This window comes from Bactrocera tryoni, chromosome 5 (assembly GCF_016617805.1).
Source record: "Bactrocera tryoni isolate S06 chromosome 5, CSIRO_BtryS06_freeze2, whole genome shotgun sequence".
Taxonomy (NCBI): Eukaryota; Metazoa; Arthropoda; class Insecta; order Diptera; family Tephritidae; genus Bactrocera; species Bactrocera tryoni.
This window is the reverse complement of record NC_052503.1, coordinates 56,039,298-56,065,410: the sequence shown is the minus strand read 5'-3', so window position 1 is coordinate 56,065,410 and position 26,113 is coordinate 56,039,298. Positions and strand designations below refer to the sequence as shown.

The 26,113-nt window shown below is 35.5% G+C and overlaps 1 protein-coding gene across 3 annotated transcripts in view; it reads left to right on the top strand.

The window, feature by feature from the left end:
* Positions 1-15,347, top strand: part of LOC120777340 (peroxisome biogenesis factor 1) — a 36,787-nt gene extending 21,440 nt beyond the window's left edge. For 2 of the 3 annotated variants that reach the window (XM_040108590.1, XM_040108592.1), the window contains 2 exons: positions 11,752-11,882; positions 15,066-15,347. In XM_040108590.1, the coding sequence (XP_039964524.1) occupies positions 11,752-11,882; positions 15,066-15,138 (204 nt within the window). In that variant the 3' untranslated portion in view covers positions 15,139-15,347. The remainder of the gene's footprint in view (positions 1-11,751; positions 11,883-15,065) is intronic. The other variant, XM_040108591.1, reaches the window with a different exon arrangement.
* The last annotated feature ends 10,766 nt before the right edge of the window (positions 15,348-26,113 follow it).

The window sequence follows — 26,113 nt, the reverse complement described above, 5'->3', positions numbered from 1 at the left end:
ACAAATTGTTATAGTTTTGTTCACATAACGGTTATTTGTATCATCTAAAACCAATCAAAATAGATATAGAGTTACATATGTATGTATATACAAGGTCTGCCACAAAAGAAACAGGACTCTTAAAAAAAAAACAAAAAATTAATATTTTTCAAAAGTTATATTCTTTTATTCAAAGTAGTTTCCTTGTGCTTCGATACAGAGTTTAGCCCGGTCAATTAGCATTTCAAATGAGTGTTTAAGGTCATTTTTCTTGAGAATATCGGTCGTCGCCTTTTGGATAGCTCAAGTGTCCTTTTTCCAATTAGGTAAAAATCACAGGGTGCCAGATCAGGTGAGTAGGGTGAGTGATTAATGGTTAATATGGAGTTTTTTGTCAAAAAATCAGTGACAAGCATCGACCGATGACACGGCGCATTATCGTGCAACAGGCGCCAGGACCCTGCCTCACGGTATTGTGGTCGAGCACGACAAATGCGTGACAAAAGAAGCGAAACACCAAGGTAAAACACAGCATTAATCGTTTGGCCAGGTGGGACGAACTCTCGGAATCGTAAAAACAAATCAGCATTGTCTTTATTTTTGACTTCTGAAGACGACCGACTTCTGATCGTCACAGAGGTCCTCACGACCTTCTTGGAATCGATTAAACCACTCATGCATATTACTATGAGATAGGCACTGATCACCATAAACTTTTTTCATCATTTGAAATGTTTCAGTAAACGTTTTCTCAAGTTTAAAACAAAATTTAATATTTGCTCTTTGTTCAAAATGCATTTTACGACCGATGACCAAAAGCTGCTGTCACTCTTTGATCGATAACATCGATTGTAGTTATCCAATTGTCTTAAAATTTTTACGAAATGTCAACAAGAGATCAAACTTTTTATTTCATATACTCACCAATAGGTGGCGCCACCAGAAACAGTTATATTTAAAAAGTTCGTTTCTTTTGCGACAGACCTTGTATACATAAATAATCAGAATGACGAGACGAGTTAAAATCCGGGTCTGCTGTAACTTGAGTAAAAATTAAGATATATTGATGGAACTTGATACATGAGAAGTTTGGTATTGTAGATTGCCGTAATTTGACCACTGTCATGTTCAAAAACGTCATTAGTTGATAATCTATAAGTTGCCAAAACTAATCAACAGGGGAGTACTTGTGGTTTGAAGATCTTTAAAAAGTGGACTTGACCTCGTCCCCTAACATGTTTAACATATAATATATATATATCTCCACGATTGAAGTCATATGACTCAGCACAGAACAAATCTTTTCAATTCCTCTTGGGACTATGTGAAAATGGGGAAGTCGAATGATATCCCCGGCCACTCCCGATATAACGGTTTTGTTAAAAACTGCTTGAAGTGTGATAATGCGTCATTAACATTAAATTTTACATCCAACCAGGTAGAAAGTATTTTTGTGAATAATTTTTTTACAAAATTTATTATAAAAGATAAAGAGTTGTACACTCACAATGTAATAATCTGAATAACAATGAAAAATATTAATTTTTACATCCTTGGCCCCGGGTGCCCGAAGTTGTAGCTACGCCACTGAGCCCCCCATAACTAATATTGCATATTGGTGATGCTATGTGAGGTATCTCAATGAAACTAATGTATCTTTTCATTATGTTAATAGTATAGTATTTTGTTTTGCCAAAAATAGGTATAGTCGCATTTATACTACCCCTTTCACTGATATACCTATTATAAAATTTTCAAACTTATATATATTAACTGAACGTTTATAATTGGATTACTATAGTTTAAATCCGAAATTATATGAATTTAGTCTACAAATTACCCCAACTCCCTGATACTGCATATGTACTTAGTATACAGTATACTTCAGCAATGTGTAAATTAATTCAATTATACCATCACTTCCTCTGTCCCCAATATGCAAAAGTAGCCTAGATTAAAGTGGGAATATGAATTAAATTAGTATATATAGATTTACACTGGTCCTTGATATAACTTCATCGTCAGAAATTGAATAAGGTTCTTCGCTGCTTTGTCACTGAGTTAATCTATGTTGAAAGTTGTAAAATATAATCGCGCGTAAATATTTGCGATTTATTCGGCTCACCTTTCCCATGATATTCTACCGATTGACCTTCTGCTTCCAGGTCGTAAGCATAGACCCAAGACTCGTCGCTAGTAATAATATGTTTCATGACATCCTGGTAGTCAGAAAGCATTGTTTCACAGACGTTACTGCGACACGGTTTTTCGAAAAAATTGAGCGGTTTGGAAATAATCGTGCGTTCACTTTTTTGGGCCCAAATGATCATTCAAGATGGTTTTCACTGATCCGATATTCCAACGATGCCAGTAAGATCTCTCACTGGTAATTGTCAATTCTCAAGCACTAATTTCTCTATTTTATTGACGTCCTCATCATCAGTTGATGTTGATGGTCGTCCCGGACGTCGTCAACGCGTTCTCGACGCTATTTGAATAATTTTTACCAATCCAAAATACTTGCTCGCGATAAACAATTGCCCTTTCGAGCGCTTTCTACCAGACGAATACACCGTAGAATATTATTGGCTTTACTACGGTTTCGTAGAGCCAGAATACTACCTTTGGTGAAAGACACTACCTTTTCCTTATAGCTCCTCTACATTAATATAAGGCAAACGATGTCTTCTTAGCTGGCTCCACAATATTTGGCATCCATGAAAATTTTCTATCAAGGATATGACCTACATATGTAGGTATTTACCCTTGTCAACAGATTGAAGACGAAAAAAGGAGAAGCACGTTTGAGATCTTTTGCCTCCTAGTAAATAAAACCAATTTTCTTTTACTTGGATTGACGGCTAAGCCGCTGCTGTTCGTACAGTAAGATACCAGGTATCCTTCCTGGCGTATGCTTGTTCTTGTAGACTGAATTTAGGAATTTTCCATTTAGTATAAGAACAACATTGTCAGCGTAGGCTATTACCCGGCAGCCTCGTTCCTGAAGTTCGTTAAGGGGGTATCCTACTCTAGAAGCATGAATTTCAGGTAATTTTTAAAGTGTCGTAAAAAATGACAATTAATATATATAGACAGGTGTAAAACAAAATGGCGCATCTTGGTGACATTGATCCTGACTCTCCTGGTGGTCTGAAAAAAAAATCAAAAGAAATTCTTAATCAGTAAGGATGATGTTATAGTCCCTACCTCAGGGACCACGAAAACAAATTTTTTTGAAAAATGGCGACTGCCTGAAAATAAAAATCATTTTTTACGCTTTTTTTTTGAAATTCCTGAATTTTTTAAAATATTAAAAACAAAAATTATGACACGATGCTTATAGGAACTATAAAGGATTATATAAAGAAGGTTCACACAAAATTTCAAGTAAATCGGTTATATAGAACTTGAGATAATGCCGGTACCGTGTGGAAAAAAGTAGTTTCGAGAAAAACGCGTTTAAAAAATTCGATACGGCCGAACCGGGCTAGGTACTGCGTCACTAAAGTAACTGTAGCTCTTAAAATAATTTTAATTTTTAAAAATCCTTTGGAGGATATGTTCTTAAGGGTCTAAACTTTAAATATATAAAAAAAATCGCATTTTTCAAAATTCTAGAGTAGAATACCCCCTTAAGCAGGATGCTAACCACTAAACTCCAAAGCAGTGGGAAACGTGCGGGGTTCCCCTAGTAACCCTTCGGGTTTTAATAGGACAGAGGCAGCCTTGGTATTAATCCATCAGCAATTTTTGCATGGTGTCACTCCTTCATACTCAGGTGACAGAATACCTCGGTCACCAGGCCAGGTTTCAAACCAATAGTCCATAACAAGGTCCGTGTCAAGGAAAGGTAAAAAAAATCGGGAGGAATGTAAGGGCCGTTGAGGCAACAAGTCATGCATAATAATAGATGAACCAACATTCAACATAAGTTATCTCATGTGGGATATATAGTGAATCCATAAAGTTTTCCTACACTTACGACATATTTATTTGTTTCCAAACGAACATATTTTTTGTTTTTTTTGATGTTTATTTCAAAAGATATTATAAACATATTATATATTTAACAATAAACAGCATAGAATATCAAAATATTTTTGTTTTACACAAATAAAAAAAATGTATACGAAAGCTTAAAAAAAAACCCGCACTAATGATTATTTATATAAATCAGAACCGTTTTTTCTTCTTCTTTACTGGCGTAGATACCGCTTACGTGATTATAGCCGAGTTAACAACAGCGCGCTAGTCGTTTCTTCTTTCCGAAACATGGCGCGAATTGGAAATGCCAGGCGAAGCCACCTGGTCTTTCCAACGGAGTGGAGGTCTTCCTCTTTCTCTACTTCCCCCGCGGATATTGCGTCGAATACTTTCAGACCTGGGCCCTATTCAAGGCTGGTTGATAGTGTTTTTTACGTGGCGGGTCTCAAACCCAGCGTACAACCCTGTAGAGGGGATGTTTCGCCTTCGAACGGAGGTTTTCTGGCTACCCAGAGGATACTTGGTCAACGACCGGAAGTCGGGAGCTGCTTGAGCCATATGTAAAAAAATCGTTTCTGGCCACTCCCAAGTGAATGGCAATCAGAGAACTTTCCTCACATGCGTGAATTTCTACACATGACTCCATCCTTCAAAACAGTTTTATATTTATTTATTATTTTTTGGCCTTCATTTTGTTGGAATTATTGCCCCCAGACGTCGACCCATGCCTCCCACTCAATTTATAGTATTATTTCCGCATATTTTGACTCACTAGGTCCTTAAGGCAGTTTTTAGGCACTTTTTTGATGAAATACAATGTTTTCGTTTTTCCAATAAGTTCTAGAAATGCTGAATAGAATTAATGTCCGGTGATTGCGGGTCATATGGAGTTATTTTCATTTCTATAATAAAAGAAGCAGTTTTATTATTTTTTCATTTGTAGTTTTTCGTATATTTATGGTAAATTGAAGTGTTTCACCATAAAAACGATTGCTTAAATATTCATTAATCGCATTGGCTTAAGAAAATCGGAGAATGTCCGGGATGCCAACTTCATTGTTGCCGTTTAAATATTGCATTGTTCGGTGCAATGTTTGAGAATATTTTTGCACTCATCTAAAATTATAATTGAATATAGCCGCAATACAATTTTCTGTTGTGATATTAAAAATATTCCACATGGTGGCATGTTAATGTATCAGTTTTTATACTCTCGCAACAATGTTGCTAAGGAGAGTATTATAGTTTTGTTCACATAACGGTTGTTTGTAAGTCCTAAAACTAAAAGAGTCAGATATAGGGTTATATATACCAAAGTGATCAGGGTGACGAGTAGAGTCGAAATGGATGTCTGTCTGTCCGTCCGTCCGTCTGTCCGTCCGTCCGTGCAAGCTGTAACTTGAGTAAAAATTGAGATATCATGATGAAACTTGGTACACGTATTCCTTGGCTCCATAAGAAGGTTAAGTTCGAAGATGGGCAAAATCGGCGCACTGCCACGCCCACAAAATGGCGGAAACCGAAAACTTATAAAGTGTCATAACTAAGCAATAAATAAAGATATTAAAGTGAAATTTGGCACAAAGGATCGCATTAGGGAGGGGCATATTTGGACGCAGTTTTTTTGGAAAAGTGGGCGTGGCCCCGCCCCCTACTAAGTTTTTTGTACATATCTCAGAAACTACTATAGCTATGTCAACCAAACTCTACAGAGTCGTTTTCTTTAGGCATTTCTATATACAGTTCAAAAATGAAAAAAATCGGATAATAACCACGCCCACCTCCCATACAAAGGTTATGTTGAAAATCACTAAAAGTCCGTTAACCGACTAACAAAAAACGTCAGAAACACTAAATTTTACGGAAAAAATGGCAGAAGAAAGCTGCACCCAGGCTTTTTTTTTAAATTGAAAATGGACGTGGCCTCGCCCACTTATGGACCATAAACCATATCTCAGGAACTACTTAACCGATTTCAATGAAATTCGGTATATTATATTTTCTTAACACCCTGATGACACGTACGAAATATGGGTGAAATCGGTTCACAACCACGCCTTCTTCCAATATAACGCTATTTTGAATTCCATCTGATGCCTTCTCTGTATAATATATGTATACATTAGGAACCAATGATGATAGCGGAATAAAACTTTACAAAAATACGGTATTTGAAAAATATATAAATGACGTATAATGAAATCTCGATTATCACTTTATCATGCGAGAGTATAAAATGTTCGGTGACACCCGACCTTAGCCCTTCCTTACTTGTTAATATTTAGTTTGTTTTACTTTTGACTTTATGACTTCCTGCAATCTGTTGAATGTACCAATTTTCTGAAACCACAACAGTAGGGTAATCTTTTTTCAAAAAAAAAAAATTTTTTTGCATTTTCTGTGCCCTTATACCCTTAGAATTAATGTAGTAACCCAATTTACCATTGGAAGGATTCGAAAAAGGCCCAAAAATGATAATACCGCTTGACTTTCGGAGCGCTCGGAGTGCACATCTCAAACTTTAAACGCGTTTTTCTCAAAACACACTTTTTTAAACTGGCGGACATGATTCCGGTCGAACTACTCAACCAATTCGCTTAATTTTTTTAAAATGCTCACAAAACGTCTGGCTATCGTCCCTATATTTTTTATAATTTATTGACAAGTTATGACAAAATTTATGTAAAAAATCATGGGGAAAAATTAAAAAAAAACCTTAATTACTTTTTTATTTATCAACATTTTTTCTTGCTTATTAAGGTCTTTGAACCAATTCACTTATTTCTTTGATTGTTTTATTTTTTTAAAGCATTCATAATAACTTTTCTTTCTTCAGCCGCAGTTTTTTTTCATTTTTATCCCTTTTTTGTAAATTATTGTATTATATAAACGAATGACGTTTTATGACACTTTTGTACACTTTAGGTTACGTTTTAGTAAGATTGCCTAATCTTTTCTAGCAATAAATACTATAGCCTAAGTTACTCAGGGAGAATGTAGCTTTTCAATGGTGAAGGAATTTTTGAAATCGCCGAAGTAGTTTTTGAGTTAATTCGTTACAACCATATTATACATACGTAGGTTGCTATATATATTTCTGGCCTAATAATGTAAACAGGCATATTTATCAACGAAAATGGTTTTTTTTTATTTTTATTTTTTTTTTATTGTCGATTGCTGTTTTGTTTCGGGCTCATACGCATAGATCCATGATTCGTCACCTGTGACGATCTTATAAACGTCTTTTGAAGCACCGCGATCGTATTTTTTCAGCATTTCTTTACACCAATCCACACGAGCCTTTTTTTGAGCGATTGTCAAATTGTGCGGGATCCAACGAGAACAAACCTTTTTTACGGCCAGGTGTTCATGCAATATCGAATGTATGCTGGTGGGAGAAATGCATAGGCATGCCTCTATCTGAAGGTATGTTACATGACTGTCTTGCATTATCAGTTCACGTACGGCATCGATGTTTTCTGGCACAACGGCTGTTTTTGGACGACCTTCACGGAATTCGTCTTTGAGCGAGCGTCGGCCACGATTGAATTCGTTGTACCAGTTTTACACAGTGCTATATAGCCATACAAAGATTTTAGTTCATCGATGCACTCTTGTCGTAATAATCCACGTCGAAAGTTGTGAAAAATGATCGCACGAAAATGTTCACGAGTTAATTCCAGTTTTGGGCCGAGATGAATTTTTTAATTCCCTGTAAATAAAACAATTCACGATTAAATGACAAAACGTTCTGAGTGATGTTATGCTAAAAAATGTCAAACTTTCCAATGGAAATTCAGATTGCACCTGGCAACACTTAGTGTTGCCCTAGGCCAGAATATATATAGCAGCCCTCGTACACACACAAGTGCAAATAGTTCCTCCCTTTCTTTATAATAGTATCTGTCAATTTAGCAATTATATTCGAAAATAATTGCGCTATATTGTTGCATTTGGCACAGCTGTCATTAAAGCTTTATAAATAATTATTTGTTATATAAGTTTAACTGAAAATAAATTTAACAAGTAGGGAAGAGCTAAGTTCGAGTGTAACCGAGGATTTCATGCTCTTGCAACTTCAAAGCTCAAAGCTGAAGAAATTATTTCAGTTAAATCGTGAAATTCTTATATTTTGAACATATATGGGGAATAGGGTTATGTAGATGCTCTCTGAGTTTTGTTAAGGTATCTCAAATACCATCAACATTTAAAGTTTTAAAGTTCTGTTATTAGTTGTCTGGCGGCTAGGGCAAAACTTCAATTTCGCTCGTATCCATATTATGAACAAAGGTACATTGTTATTAGAACGCTCTTTCAATTTCATTAAGATAACTCACATATTGACCGATATTTGCGCCATAAAGTCAGTTCGAAAATTTTTCTATTAGGTATATGGGGACTAAAAGAATTATTGATCCGATTTTTTGCACACGAGCATATCGTTATCAGAAAACATTTCTCTCTGAGAGTCTATAATATATCTCACAGATTCATCTATATCCTCGATAAAAAAAATTGCAATTGGATCTGGGGTCCATATATTCGGTATCTGGAGGCTTGAACAGTTTGGTACGTTGTCGTACGTGAAGGCTTTTGAACTGAAAGGGTAAGTTTGTAGGTATTATAGAGATTCTGGGTATCAATACCTCTCTCCTGTGGCCCTCCAGTAAGAATGGTGGCCTCTCGATGTGCCGTCTGAGCTTTGTACTATGTAATCTAATGACGTTATACAGTCTGGCCGCGTCCAGGCTACGAATCAGTATGGTAGGCACACCAACTTTGAGCTTCAACTTGTGGGAGGGTAACCCCGACAGCTCGAGGGAATTTAAGAACTCTATAGGGTATAGTCATCACTTTCTATTGAGATGTAGGTCCTCACCTCACCAGGAACTTGCTCTAATATTATGTTATTAATTTTTTCTTCCAATTCGTTTTTGGGCGTCATGATAGCTTTTTCGCAAAACCACTCCTCAGAGCCAGATTTTTTAGCCAGATTTTCTTGTAAAGTTGGAAATTAACAGCCAAGAAATTAATATTAATTATCAGAATATTTCTTAACTTAGTAGTTCTATTAAAATATAATAAACTACCTACATTTCTATGGAAAAATCTGTTTCTTATTTTTCTACTCTTGCGGCATTTTGCTAGAGAGTATAATAGTTTTGTTCACCTAAAAATAAACGAGGTATATAAATGATGAAGATGATGGATGAGTTGAAATCCGAGTGACTGTCTGCCTGTCTGTAAAACCGAAGACGACTTCGTAATCGGGTGATCGTGGCAAGTTGCAATTGTATGAAATGATCGGTTTCACCCGTACTAAGCCCTTCCTTACTTGTTAAGTTTGTATTAGTTTACTACATACATAAGTAAAAATGATAAATAAAAAAAGTTTTTTTTTTTTAAATCCTGGGAAATACCTTCAGATGTAACCAAAATTTCGATCAAAAGTAAACTATAGATACCGTGGTCCAAATATTCGGTACCCAGGAGCTTGAACATAAGGTGGCATACACTAAACGCATTATTCGTGCAAAGTTTAATCCAATTATATTAATTGCTTCTTAATGTGGAAAGTGTAAGAATAAAGTAGAATTTAAAATTGTGTTATATGAGAAGTAGGCGTTTTTGTAGACTGGTTTCGTCCATTTTCGTACTGTGATATAGGAATATCAGAAGAATGGTGGGATTTTACCAAAAAGTAGGCGGTGCCACGCCCATCGTCTAATTTTCACACCGGCTCACATAAAGCCCTCATACCATCTCGGTGGTAAAATTTAATGTTTCTGGCGTATTTAGTTATTGATTTATCGCGCTTTTAGTAGTTTTTAACAGTAGCGTTATATAGGGAGTGAGCGGGGTTATCATGCGATTTCATCCGTTTTCGCACTATCGGTAGGAGTTTTTATAGTATTAGTGTTGGGCGAATTTGGTTATTGTAGCTTTAGTGGTGTAGGAGATATGTACATTAAACTTATTAGAGGGCCACGGCCATTTTTTCAAAATTTTTTGCCCACAGGTGCACTTGCTACTGCAATTCTCTACCAAATTACAGTTTTATATCTTAATTTAGTGCTTAATTATGGCACTTTCTATGTTTCTGGTTAGTGGCGATTTATGGGCGTGGGAGTAGTCCAATTAATTTTTTTGTACTAAGGAACACGTATTCCATGTTTCATCAATATATCTCAAATTTTACTCAAGTTACAGGTTACACGGACGGACGGACAGACAGACAGTCAACCGGTTTACATCTTTTCTCTTCATCCTGATCATTTATACATACATATATGTATATATAACCCTAAATCTTCTCGATTAGTTTTAGATGATACGTACAACCGTTAGGTGAACAAAACTATAATATTCTGTGGCAACAGGTTGCAAGACTATGAAAATGTAGTCAAAGGGTTCAACTTCATTGTTGGTAACATATTGCTCCAAAGCATAATAGTTTTGTTTACTTAACGATTGTTTATATTTATCAACTAAAGCTAATCGGATTAAATATAGGGTTATAAACCCGAACTTAGCCCTTCCTTACTTGTTCAGTATAAAGTTTTGCCAACACTTGAAGGTATTTCATTGGCTATAATTTGGTTAAGGGGTTAGGTAAGTTTCAGAAGTACAAAAAAAAAGGTATTTTTACGATTTTTTAAATGTAAATGATCATATATTTCAAAAATAAAATGTGGCATGTTAAAGATACATATTTGAACGATGGCTCCTGAAATGTTGACATAAAAGATCTCATCTCCCTGGGTGTCTCACAACAAAAGTACACTCGCCGTGGACAGCATAACTTATTATTGGTTCATCTAAAATTAAAAAACCAAAAATTTTATTTCTTGGTCACATTTTCACCATTTATTGGCTTAAAATATAAGTTGTAATACAAAAAAAATTCTTCATTCAATAACTAGATAACGTTATTTTAAAGATGTGTACACAATTCGAATTGAATCGGTCCATAACTTTTCACGAAATCGTGTCCACCGACTTCAAAAATGGAGTTTTGAGAAAAAGGCATTAAACCTGCGGTGCACTACACCGACGTGGCGTAATGGATGGAATTTCCGAAGTATCTGTCTCTTAGAATTTTACTCGGATCGATTTAAAGTTTTGGGAGAATATTTGTGTATTGCGCTATTTAATAAGACAGAAAAATCGATTTTTTGACATTTTCAAAGCCACATAACCCCTTAATTGCAGGAGTATAATATGTTCGGTTACAGTCGAACCTACATAGTTCTTCCATACTAGTTAACCTTATGGTTTTTTGCTTGTTCAACAAAAATATTGTACTTGGTTTGTACAATGAAGTATTTAAAAATTCAATCTACCAAACCCAAGGATAAGTTGCTATCAATTAAATTATTGAAGAAATTTATATTTAAGTTGCGTCGCAAGGAGCTCTGTGAATTATAGGTATATTTTTTATTGCCAGCTTATACATATTTATGTAACAAAATGCCATTTAACTCTATTTTTAGCTTAAGCTCTGTTTGAATTTGGTTTTATGAATGCACAATACATTAAATTTATTTTATGAAAACCAAAATTTATTAAGAGAATATAAAAACACGAAGGGTGTTTTTGTGAAATTGACAAAATACTAATTCAAGTAACCTTTAAAGCTTAAGTCTAATTCTAAATTTACTTGCATACAAATGTTTATTGCGACTATACTATATGTACATACATCCATCCTCTATTAGAAGGTATGCACATGTGAATGTCTTTTACTTTCTTTGTTATTTACATAAATGATAATTAACATAAGTCAAGGTTTTTTTTATTTTATTCCATTTCCAGAAACAGTTGTCTAGAATTTTGGTACGACAAAAGCATCTAATCGAAGCTTTCAACACGACTCGGCCCTCATTGAGCGCAGCGGATATTGCCAAGTATCAGAAGACGTAAGTTTCACGTGCAGACATTCATTCTTAACTTCACATAATGTCTTTTTATACTCTCGCAACATATCGCTACAGAATATTATAGTTTTGTTCACCTAACGCTTGCTTATAAGACCTAGAAATAATTGAGATAGATATAGAGTTATATTCATATATGTATATAAATGATCAGGTTGACCAAACGAGTTGAAATCAACAGTCAATAGTATAGTGTAATCTCTTGCCTGATACGGATGAAATCAAGGTAAATACTTCTCTTAGTCCCTCTATGCCACATATCCGCATTTTCTAACATCCCCTTGACTTTATATCTTATATATGGTCAATCTGTAAGATATATTAAGTAAAAGTATAATTTTGCCGAAGATATTATATAGTTCCTATATACTATATGATTATTTTCGTTAATCCAGTATATAATTGAGGCTTTTCATCCATTGGTTGATGTTTTCCTCATACTTATATCCCAAGTATGAAATTCAGCTTTGATTGAGGTTATACCACATATACGGTATATGTCATTTGAGTTAGGCTGATCTTAATAGTAATCAGGGGTGTTGTGGAATTTGTTAGTTGTCCGAATTGGAATTGAAACCGATAAAAAATGTAGTAGGTGTCATTAATTCAGATATTATTGGTTTGATGTTCGAAACAGAAATTGTATCGGTTTGGGTGTCATAGAAACCGATTTAATCTGTCTTGATTTTCACAACACTCCTGAATATTTTATGCAAAAAGTAGTAATAAAATGAATTGTCTAAGAGCCAGTGAACGGCAGACTGCATGTATTTTACCAAATTTTACTTAAAGGTTCTACCAAACCTACCTTACATGAAATTGGGAACCACTAAGTCCAGCGAAGGTGGCTGTGACGTCACTACGGTAATACAAGTACGTAAATTATAAGTGTTTCGAAAGTATTTTAACAAAACTGTGTTACACTGGTCCACGAAAATGTGTGAAATTGGTCTACAAATTATCTCGACTCACATATACTACATTTAAGTATTTTCTTTATGCTAACAAACCTTATGCCGAATATGTGGGTGTTTGAGTTAAAATTGCTGGAAAATTTGTTCTTAAATATACCAGCCCACACCTTTTTCTGTTCCCAATATACCCTCTATAATGATTTCCGACTTGTAAATGTTGATAAAAGTGTGTAATATTTTACTCTAAAGAAATTAATTTCAAAAGTTTTCTAAAAATTATGTGGTTTAGCGCTGAATATGAAAGGAGGTGGTGCAGACCTTGTTCTAATTTACTAATATACATAAACCTCATATTCCTAATATAATGAATTTCGATCGTTTGTTTAGCACTTCGATTGAGTGTACTTAAATCATATACATATATTTTATTTGAGAATGATTTTAATATAATTTTCGCTGACGGGAAGTAAAATGTAGTTATAAAACTCTTTTTTGGCGACAGCCGAACGTATTTCCTCAGCTTTTACCTTTTGTGTGCCAGAAATTTTTTGGATATACATACTACATAGGCAAAAACTTTTTACAAATGGTTACTAAATATCCAGAACAAAGAAATGAGTTTAACTTCCATGAACGATAACGAAAGATCTTACGACATGAAGCTGTTCAAAAGCCGTATATAATTTCGCGACCTGAACAAGTGAGACCAAAGGATTTCTCCAAGGAGTTGAAAAATACGGAATTTAAAGAAATTTGAATTTGTTAAATACTTTCGATTTTTTTTTTTAATTTTTCAAACCATCAGAAGGTAATAATTAAGAAAACGGCATTCATTGTACTAACCAGTAGTTTTGATAAAATTCTTTGGAAACTTGTATTATCGTAGGGACCTAATGGCTCCAAGGTAGGCAGGCAAGGTAGGTTTATGAGAATATTGAAGCAAAATATCAACTCTGGTAAACTACATACAGTCCCGTCCACTGACTTTTAGATTATAAAAGAGTCTACGACGAATAATATACAAGGTGCATTCCACAGTAAATAGGACTTTTTGAATCTAGCGCCCCCTGGTGGCGCCATCAATATGTCGACTGTGGCGTTAGAATCTGCTATCTTTATCGATTGTCCAGTGAGATTGGAAGTGAAGTTATTGCGTTTTAAGCGTCAGTATGTTAAAATTTGTTTTAAAATTGGTAAAACTTTTACCGAAACGTTTCAATTGATGAAACAAGTTTATGGCGATGATTGCCTATCCCGTAGCAGAGTGCACGAGTGGTTTCAACGTTTTCAAAGTGGTTTGAGGACATAAATAACGATCAACATGTGGGCCAATCAAAATTCGTGATCACCGGAAATTCCTTCGAAACTATGCGTAAATTTATCAAAAATCTGCCGAAAACATCATTGAAATTCATGGAAATGGAATTGAACATCTCCAAAACATCGATGTATCGTATTTTGACCGAACATTTGGGCTTACGAAAGGTGTGTGCACGGTTTGTTCCGCACCAATTGACTGACGACCAAAAATTGCTCAGAATCCAACATTCGATCGACGCTTGTGACCGATTACACAGTATAACAGCTAATCTGGGCGGTAAGAAATTCCAAGTCCGGGTGATGGTTCTAGATCAGTATAGTAAAACCCTCAAAGGGTTTGGCGTTCGTATGTGTCAGTTTTTTTTTATGACCTTTTCCTTATCTTGATGTTTTTTCACTTAGTTGTAACAGTTGTAACATTTTGGCAAAAACGTAGTTTAACAAAAAAAAAAAAAACTACGTTCACCTGATATGGCAACGTGCGACTTCTTCCTTTTCGGAAAAATGCATTTGCCCATGAAAGGAAAGCGTTATGCAGACGTTGAGGGCAATCAGAAGGCTTGTACCGGCATACTGGCGGCCATACCGGCCTACGAGCTAAAACACTCCTTCGATATGCTTTTGGACCGTGCAAAAAGCTGTACTGAATCAGAAGGAGACTATTTTGAATAAAATAAATTGATTTTGCCGTAAAAAACATTTGTTCTGATTGTTTTTAAAGTCCTGTTACTTTGGAACGCACCTTGTATATACATACATACATAAGTTAATAAGATACAACAAATTTGCAACACCTGAAAGTATTTCCCCGCCTCTGATCTTTTCAAATTGCGAGAGTATGAAATGTTCGGTTGCACACAAGTTTAGCACCTCCTTATGTCTTATTGAAGATATCTGTTGTGATCATTGCTATTTTTTATTATTTTTACAGTTACGCTCGATTTACTAACAAGGAGCGCGGAGGAGCACGCGATTTTGTGGCTAAGCGGGCCACGTTGGCATAGTTGAAGCTGTCTTTAGTACGACCAACAACAATGGTTGCTACCATTTTATATAAATTGGATTTTATTTTTATATTCAGTAGGTATATTTACAACAAATTAAATAGTGGTGTGGTGCGTTACCATATACGATTGTATACATACTGTGTAATGCTTCTTTTCGTTGATCCGTTTTGTTCGACAAATAAATGAAAAAAATTAATAATATTAAATTTTAATTTTTGTTTTAAAGTGTGTTTACTCATTATTTGGAAAATGAGTCCTGAAGGCAATACTAAATTCAAGAGCGTCGAGGACTATTATAAAATAAATAAATGCATTCTCTAATATTGGTTTTGTCTTGAAAAACTACTCCTATCCTCCGAGTGTGTCGGTAAAAGCAAAAGCTGAATTGCGTGAGTTCGACCCATGTCTTCTTTATGGTTCCCCGAATTTCTTTTTTCAACACTTCAAGAAAATTCTCGTTTGATACGACTGCCCACTGCGTTCACCGTCTTCGACGCTCTTTTCACCACTTCTTAACTTAGCATACCAATCCTTGATGGTTGATTTTTCTGAGGCAGTGTCCGGAAACTCGCCATGAAGCCAAGTTTTTGCTACAACTGTATTTTTCCCTTTCAAAAAGCAATATTTTATCAACACGCGGTACTCCATTTTTTCACAACAACAAAAGTTGCTTCATTCAAAATGATATATACTCGTAGTAATTCACAAACTAATGTTCCTACAGCTGTCAAATTTATGGTATACTTGTATATCTATCTTGTTTTCTAATTTTTTATTTCAACAGTGGAAACTTCCATACGTGTTATTAAAAAAATAAGTTCTTAAAAACGCTTTTCGAATGAACCATACTAGAATATTTTATTGAAAACGCCAAATCGATTTTGGAAAGAGCTATCTATGTTAAACTCAATGCAATGCAATTGCAGTTATAAGTCAGAAAATAAAAGTAGTAGACAGAAATAAGAATGGAGAAAGAAATTGCAGCGTTGTACTTTATTTTACCAGTTTTTGCTAATAAAGAAAGGTAAGTGTTGTTTAATACCAGTGAACATAACAATATTATTAATTTCTCTCTAATATCAACTGGCAATTCCGAAATTCCGAAGATCCACTTTTACTGGAAGAATATATGTATATGAGATGTTTTAGATTTCCAAAATCATTGGGATTTCTAGAGAAGAGCTATACTTTTCCAGATTCGTATGTGCAACGAACAAAAATCTGAGTGAGAGTGGATAATTAAAGGCAGTTAGAGAATGACAGTACATTTTTCGCCGAAATTAACTTTGTAAAGTGGCATCTCGGTGCTAAGTTTAGTGATTTATTACTAACAGTTTCACAAATGCCAAAATTGTAAATTTTAATATTGAATTTATGAAGCTAGCTGGTCGCGGTGTTAAAAATATAACTACATGGAAGCCAGTACAAACTAAAGTTTTAATACGAGGCCATCAACGTAATCTAAATTTGCAAACACTAAGAAAATAAAACAAGAAACATTTTAACTTCGGTTGCACCTTCACAAATACAAAAGGTTCCTTACAAGGACTTGATTCCGATCCTTCAATTAAGATATCTGTATGAAACTTGGTATACGTGTTGCATGGCAAAAAAGTATGATGATGTGTGTAATCGGACCACTGTCAACAAAGTTCCATAACTAAGTACTAAAATAAGATATAAAATAAATTTGGCACAAAGGATTGCAGTAGAAAGAAGCATCTGTAGGCAAAAAAACTAAAAAAGAAAAGTGGGCAGCGCCAAGCCTTCTAATAGCTTTAATGTACATATGTTCTATCTCGTAGACCCCCAAAATTACAAAGTCAAATTCGCTTAGTTCTTATATGAACTATTACCGACAGATGATGTGATAGGGCTTGATTCGCTTTTCTTAACACCGCCCACTTTTAGGTAAAATCATATAACTCAGGACCTGTTCGACTGATTTCAACCAAATTCGTGACATTCTTCTAACATTTTTATCTCAGAAATAGAAACTAAGAAATCGGACTAAAGCCACGCTCACTTCCCATATAATACAATTTTTAATTCCATCTGATTCTTTCCTTTCCAGTATACAAATAAAGAAGCAATTAATATAGCGGAATAAAACTTTGCGCAAATAATGCCTTTAGCATATGCCATCTTATGAACATAAATTGGCCAAATCTAAAAATGAAACTGTTCAAGCCCCTGCCGGATATTTGGATTCCAGTATTTGGTTGATTTTTGACTGAAAGTATCGGTCAATGTATGCCATATACAATATAAGATAACAAATAAAATTGCGAGTTTCCAGATTGGCAAATCCCGAAATATAAAAGGCAACCTACGTACTTTTTCTTGCTTGACTTAAAAATTAAGGGGGTATTCTGGTCTAGAAATTTAAAAAATCGAAATTTTTTTTTATATTTTCAAAGTTCAACTATTCAAGAATATGTGTACAAGAGGATTTTTCAAAATTCAAATTATTTTCGGAGCTATAGGCATTTTGCTGACCCGGCATCCAAACTGGTTCGGCCGGAACTAATCGAACAAAAGACTTTACGCGAAACTTTAAACGCGTTTTCTCAAAACTGACTTTTTCGGAACGATACCCACGATTTCACAGGTTCTACTGGACCGATTTACTTGAAATTTTTATAGAGTCTTCTTTATAGGCTTGTCTATGGTTGGAACTAGCCCCATCCCCAAATTTTTATGTTTATTATTTTTAAAAAATTCGAAATAGTCAGAAAAAGTGATCCAAAAAAACTTTTTTTTCAGGCAGTCGCCATTTTCCCACTTTTCCGTAGTTCCGGCCATTGCGACATTATTCCAGATTAATTATCTTTTTTTTTCGTCTCGGATAACTTCTTCTTCTTCTTAATTGGCGTAGACACCGCTTACGCGATTATAGCCGAGTTAACAACAGCGCGCCAGTCGTTTCTTCTTTTCGCTACGTGGCGCCAAGTGGATATTCCAAGCGAAGCCAGGTCCTTCTCCACTTGGTCCTTCCAACGGAGTGGAGGTCTTCCTCTTCCTCTGCTTCCCCCGGCGGGTACTGCGTCGAATATTTTCAGAGCTGGAGTGTTTTCATCCATCCGGACAACATGACCTAGCCAGCGTAGCCACTGTCTTTTAATTCGCTGAACTATGTCAATGTCGTCGTATATCTCGTACAGCTCATCGTTCCATCGAATGCGATATTCGCCGTGGCCAATGCGCAAAGGACCATAAATCTTTCGCAGAACTTTTCTCTCGAAAACTCGCAACGTCGACTCATCCGTTGTTGACATCGTCCAAGACTCTGCACCATATAGCAGGACGGGAATTATGAGTGACTTATAGAGTTTGGTTTTTGTTTGTCGAGAGAGGACTTTGCTTCTCGATTGCCTACTCAGTCCGAAGTAGCACCTGTTGGTCTCGGATAACTAGGAGGTTTGAAATCATGGGTATGGTCACGAGGACCATAATTTTTTTTTCAGCTTATAATTTTTGAAATTTTTTACTTTTTTTAGTTATTAATTTTTTTCTGTACTCTTCTAAAATTAACAAATAACTACTAAAAAAATGTATAGTAAAAATATTAATTGCCTTTTTTTACGACACTTTAAAAATTATCTGAAGTTCATGCTTCTAAACCAGAATACCCCTTAAACACCTTTTCTTCTGCTACTGTTGTTGACTGTATATACATATATACATATATACGCTTTAAGTATACAGTATTAGGAAACTATGTTTTTTTAGTAAAATGAACCCATAAGATTTCTGGTTTGCAGAATTTTATTTTGGAAACTTTATTTCTACTTCGAATAAAGTTTTAATTAAGACTTAAAATGAAAGCAAACTTATTTTGTACAAAAATATGAATGTGAACTGCTTTAAGCATTCACTTGGCCAAACCTAAAACACATTCACATCTAAGTTTCTGCCATTTTATTTTCAAATGATGATAATGTTTCCAAGCTTGTCAGTCTTTCTTCACACATTACCGTAAATAAATTTAGAGCGATATCTTTTAATTTGTTTGAGGAAATATACATTATTTTCGTAATCCAGCGTTGTATTTTTATGAGCAATTTTTCTGCCAATAGCTTGTACTGGGTTGCGTTAATCAGTTGCATCCACTTATATACATACATACGTCAATCTAATGTGAGTTAATCACAATTCTAAAAATGGCTGTGTAAGTAAAAGTTTTCAGCTGATCAATATTAATAAAAATCCAAAAGTTTTAGTTACTTGTTCCAACTGAGCGCATCTTTCATCGATTGACGACATTGCGGTATCAGTAATGGCAAAATCGAAATGAATTTTGTTTATCATCGCGAGTTGGCTCATCTTCACTCATAATTGAACTCTCTTTTTAGTTTTTTCATAATATGTGATATTTTGTGTACAAATCAACAAAATATTCGCATAGCAACGTACATTATATAACCACAATCATTGTTTGCTATTAATAAAAAAATTAACAATACTTCCGCTGACTTTTGTAATATGTATGGATTGGATTTTTTGTTTGAAATAAATAAAGTAATTTCGTAAATTTTTTACATTTTATACAAACAAAATGTGTAAAGAAAGATAGCGAAAATACCGCTCTAAAATTCTTGCACCCTAACTTGCTTATATGGACATGTATGCCCTGCATACAGTATATACTATATATTGGATAACAATATTTGCTCTATATGCGTTTATAAAACGAGTTTTTCTTTTTAGAAAAATTTTGGGTCTTGATAGGCTTGCTCTCAGAGCTAACAAATAGTTTTAAAAATACATATTTAGCTTGAAAGTTGATCCCGGGTGCATTATTAAGTCAGTACATGTGGAGAACCAAACGCTCAACTTAACCCTGTTGCACCATAATGCGCCGTGTCATCGGTCGACGCTTGTCACTGATTTTTTGACAAAAAATTCCATATTAACCATTAATCATTCACCCTACTTACCTGATATGGCACCCGGTGATTTTTACCTATTTGGAAAACTTCATTTGCCCATGAAAGGACACTGGTTTCAGGACATTTCAGCTATCCAAAAGGCGACGACCGCTATTATCAAGAGCATTCCGAAAAATGACCTTAAACACTCATTTGAAATGCTTATTGACCGGGCTAAACGCTGTATCGAAGCACAAGGAAACTACTTTGAATAAAAAAATATGACTTTTGAAAAATATTAATTTTTTGTTGTTTTTTTTAACAGTCCTGTTTCTTTTGCGCCAGACCAACGTTTACCAAAACTGATAACACATTTTGCTTTCAAGTTTATTTTGTCAATTAGGGTCCATAGTAACTCCCAAATTAATAAAGTTAAAAACTTGTTCTGTAGTATTTTATTACATAAGGATCTGGGCACCCCTGATCTACGAGAAAAGCACCTCGCCTTACAATTCAAGATTCAATGGCGAATCATTTTTCGCACCAAGCAACCAAATTGTTTAAGTTTGTTTGCAACGGACACCTTTCATTTGTTGAAGTATATGATTTAAAAATCTTTACGTCGTTGGCATATAAAAAATTTATTGAGAATTTCATTACAGAAGAGATATCGTTAATAAATAACAAGAACAGAATCGAGTTAAGATGACTACCTTGAGGAACACCTAAATATACATTAACTCAATCCAAAAAGTATCCTTAAATATCACTCGTGTTCTATTATAAAGATAAGAAGATAATCATTGAAGAAAGGGTATTGCTGAAAGCTGAGAGATCAAGTTAATGTACGAGAGTCGAAAAACTTACTTTAACGAAAGATTTGTTAATTAAAATATATTTGAAATTATTTTTCTGGAAGCATAAGGGTATTAAATCTGAACTGTAATTAAAAGGTGGTTAAGGTGGAGCGTTAATAGAAGTGTTGGTAGGAAAAATTTTTATGATAATTAGTACAGTAGTTTGACTTGAAAAATTTTGCAAACATTTCGGGAATTTTGGAATTAAAAAATAATTTTAGATTATGTACAACATCATTTTTTTACCTTACTTAAGTATATCTATTTCAAAACATTTTACTTTTGTTTTTTCAAGTTTAAAAGTTTGAGTTTTTCTGATTTTCAATTTATACTATATATAATTCGAGAACCTCGAATTTGTACTTTTGCTTTTATTAACAATTACTTTAGACATACTTCTCAAATAATTTCGCGTAGTTCCGGTCTTTGACCAAGTATCCTCTGGGTAGCCTAAGAATGAGAAGGCGAAACATCCCCTCCGCAGGGTTGTGCGCTGGGTTTCGGACCCGCCACGTAAAAAATCTCACCAATGAAAATTAACAATCAGCCTCGGATGAGAGACCCCCCTTTTGATGACGACCATGGCAAACGAAATAAGGACTACGATTTGAGGGCATGCACCTGGAATGTCCGGACCCTTAATTGGGACGGTGCCGCTGCCCAGCTGCTTTATGTCCTCGCGAAAATAAAGGCTGACATCACCGCCGTCCAAGAAATGCGATGGACGGGACAAGGACAGACACGAGTAGGTCCCTGTGACATTTACTACAGTGGCCATATAAAGGAGCGCAAGTTTGGTGTTGGATTCGTGGTGGGAAAGAGACTCCGTCGCCGAGTACAATCATTCACTCCGGTGAATGAGCGTCTAGCCACAATCCGCATCAAAGCGAGGTTCTTCAACATATCGCTGATTTGCGCCCACGCCCCGACGGAAGAGAAGGACGATGTGACCAAAGATGCCTTCTATGAGCACTTGGAGCGCGCTTATGAGAGCTGCCCCTGCCACGATGTCAAAATCGTGCTTGGCGACTTTAACGCCAGGGTGGGCTAAGAAGGTATCTTTGGCACTACGGTCGGTAAATTCAGCCTCCACGACGGAACATTCCCAAATGGGTTGAGGCTGATTGACTTCGCCGGGGCCCGAAATATGGTTATCTGTAGTACTAGATTCCAGCATAAGAAGATTCATCAAGCTACCTGGCTGTCTCCGGATCGAAAAACTACCAACCAGATCGATCATGTTGTGATAGACGGAAGACACGACTCCAGTGTTTTAGATGTGTCGACTCGGATCACTATCTTGTTGTAGCCAAGGTTCGCACCCGCCTCTGTGCAGCAAAAAACGCACGCCACCAAACAAAAGGAAGTTTCGACGTCGAGAAGCTGCAATCACAACAGGCAGCCGAACGATTTTTAACTCGGCTTGCACTCCTGCTCTCTGAGAGCACTCGTCAACAACTCGGTATAAGGGAACTGTGGGACGGCATTTCGAACTCCTTACGTACAGCTGCAGCCGAAACCATTGGTTTTCGGAAAGTGCAAAAGAACAGCTGGTACGACGAGGAGTGTTGTGTCGCAGCGGAGAGAAAACAGGCTGCCTACCTCGCAACGTTACGATCGACCACTACACGTGCCGGATGGGATAGATACCGAGAGTTGAAGAGGGAAGCAAAACGCATTTTCTGACAGAAGAAGAAAGAGGCCGAAATGCGTGAGTACGAAGGGGTAATGCTCGAAAATTCTACGAATAAATGCGGCGGCTTACAGAAGGTTTCAAGATCGGAGCATATTCTTGTAGAACCCCCAAAGGTGATCTAGTGACCGATGCCCAGAGTATACTTAAATTATGGAGGGAACACTTCTCCAGCCTGCTGAATGGCATTGAACGCACAACACCAGGAGAAGGCGAGCCCGATTCCCCAATCGATGACGATGGAGCAGACGTTCCATTGCCCGACCATGAAGAAGTTCGAATAGCAATTGCCCGCCTGAAGAACAACAAAGCGGCAGGGGCCGACGGATTGCCCGCCGAGTTATTCAAACACGGCGGCGAAGAACTGATAAGGAGCATGCATCAGCTCTTTGTAAAATATGGTCGGACGAGAGCATGCCCAACGATTGGAATTCAAGTGTGTTATGCCCAATCCATAAAAAAGAAGACCCCACAATCTGCGCCAACTACCGTGGGATTAGCCTCCTCAACATCGCATATAAGGTTCTATCGAGCGTATTGTGTGAAAGATTAAAGCCCACCGTCAACAAACTGATTGGACCTTATCAGTGTGGCTTAAGACCTGTAAAATCAACAACCGACCAGATATTCACCATGCGTCAAATCTTGGAAAAGACCCGTGACAAAGACAAGATGATTATTGAATTTGAATTATTTCCCATCGAGATAACACTATGAATATATAGGGATAAGTTGGATTGAAGGGGTATATGAGATAGGGTTAAATAAATAAAGCAAATATTAAAACAAACTCTGTTTTTCTGTTCTGCTCTATGTGTGGTAAATAGAACCCCTCCTCCGATTCTGTTCAGTCGATCACAAATGTGAGGTTTTGAAAATGTTTCTGTAAATCCAGTTATAATAACAATAGAATTTGTACTATTTAAGTACAAATCGGTTAATTTGGTATTAATATCTCTAACATTGTGATAATAAATACTCAGCGAATTTCTAGCACTCAATTTTTTATTCCCGTGGAATTTAAATAATTTGTTTCTCAGTAGAATTTCTAAGTTTCGGCACAAATTCACGTTCAAAAGCCCGGGTGGCCAGAATGAGCTAAATCTAAAATCTTTTTACGGATATGGTTATCATCAATTCTTGAACGCGATGAAATATAAGACTTTATGTCCTTTACCGAGGTATTTTTGGCAAATCTAGAAATAAGTGTTAATTTTTTAGGTGGTATTATCACCAAATTTTTAGCAGATGCTGGTAAGTTTTTAATAATAGCCCCTTGAACACTTAGCCGCTTATTACCGTGGGGAAGAGCTTTTGGGGAATTGAGCTATTTGGATGTTGACGCTTCATCACCTTGAGGGCAAGTTGAAGAGAGATTTATAGGGTCAATTGGGGGAGAAGTACTCTTCTGTACGGAAGAACTATGTACATATTACTTCATCAGAAAGACTTTTACGCATAGGGGCGAACTTGAAGGACTTGTTAGAATTATTTAGGCATTTAAAAGATTTTTCCAATTGTTCGTAGTGCCTATATTTTTCGGGTTACAAGATCCCGACGATTTTATTAAAGTTATTGCTCGTCTGCTTATAAAGTTTAAATAGATCAACTTCATTTCTCACCGTCATGAATAGAATCTGAGAATTTTCAGAAAAATTAAAATTTTTTCGTTGTCTGCAGGCAACTGCGCTGCCTAAATACAACTTTTTAAACGCTCATCGTTGCCGCCGCGTTTATTTAGGCATGCGCCATAGAAAATCTCTGGACATGTGAAATTTTTAATAGTAATTTGTCGCTTTTATTTAAGAACGGCAGATAACGACGTGACTTGCCTTTAATATTACAATTGGCGAATTTACACGACATAACAAAACAACGGTACGAAATATTAAAAGAAGATTAAATAAAAACAATAAGAAAATGAAAAATTACTATATAAATAATTGCAATTAGTGTAATAATATAATAGTAATGAAAGTAATTACACTCAGTCCTTTTTTTACGCGATTTTCGGTTCTGCCACTAATCGCGTAAAAAAAAAATCGCGTAAAAATGGTTAGTTTTCCAATATTAACTGACGAATTGGATCCGAATATAAAAAATATCGCGTATAACAAAATATACGCGCAAAAAAATATTCAAAAGCAATACAATAAGTTTCAAATTTCAGACTTAGGATTTATTCATTCATAACAAAATAAAAAATACAAAACAAAAACCATATATAAAAGAGAAGAAAGTAGAAAATAGGTAGATTTATTGAAAAAAACCGTTGAATGCTGTTTAATCACTGTCATTATCCGTAGTTTAAATTATTTTTAGCCGCTTATTTTGATGGCCGGCACTGATATCACTAGAATTTGTATCAGAATCACTAGTAAGAACTATGGAATGATGTTCTGATTGACTTAGCGTCTCCGACTGAGTTTGCACCATAAACTCAGTTAATTTTGTTTGAATGCTTCTTTTTAGACCCAATAAATTCCGATGTAGTTCTTTATATCTTAACATGCATACACTCAATTCTTTTTGAAAAATTCGTGCACGTTCTGCTGCAAGTTTAAGACCAAGCAAAAAACGAAAAAAAGCAATCGCGTTAAAGTGAGAAATTCGCGTAAAAAAAGAAATTTGCGCTGCAAAAATAACCGCGTTAAAGTGAAATAGCGTAAAACGAGGTCGCGTAAAAAAAGGACTGAGTGTACACTTAAAATCGAAAGCAATTAAAATATCAATTGTTAATCCAAGTACAAAACCAAACAGTTTGAAAAAACTATGTTGTGTACAGTTTTAAAAGCACTGGGACAAATACAACTACGAGCAACACAGCTTTGAATTATAGAATGTTGCTGTGCATGATGTTGGTTTTATAGGTAATGGTGTCATTTAGGTTAAGGGGGTATTCTGGTCTAGAAGCATGAATTTCAGGTAATTTTTAAAGTGTCGTAAAAAAAGGCAATTAATATTTTTACCATCCATTTTTTTTATTAGCTATTTGTTAATTTTAGAAGAGTACAGAAAAAAATTAAAAACTACAAAAAGTAAAAAATTTCAAAAATTATGAGCTGAGGAAGTGGGGGGTCTCTAAAAATTTCAACGTGGCCATACCCATGATTTCAACCCTCCTAGTTATCCGAGACGAAAAAAAAGATTATTAATCTAGAATAATGTCGCAATGGCCGGAACTACGGAAAAGTGGGAAACAATTTTTTTCACAAAATGGCGACTGCCTGAAAAAAAAGTTTTTTTGTATCACTTTTTCTGACTATTTCGAATTTTTTAAAAATAATAAAAATGAAAATTTCGGGATGGGGCTAGTTCCAACCAAAGACAAGCCTATAAAGAAGACTCTATAAAAATTTCAAGTTAATCGGTCCAGTAGAACCTGAGAAATCGTGGGTATCGTTCCGAAAAAGTCAGTGTTGAGAAAAACGCGTTTAAAGTTTAGAAGGCAATTCTAGTGAACACGGACGCCACGTCACAAAATCGGCTGTATCTCCGAAAATAAATCGAATTTTGAAAAATCCTTCCAAGGTCATATTTTTGAAAGTCTA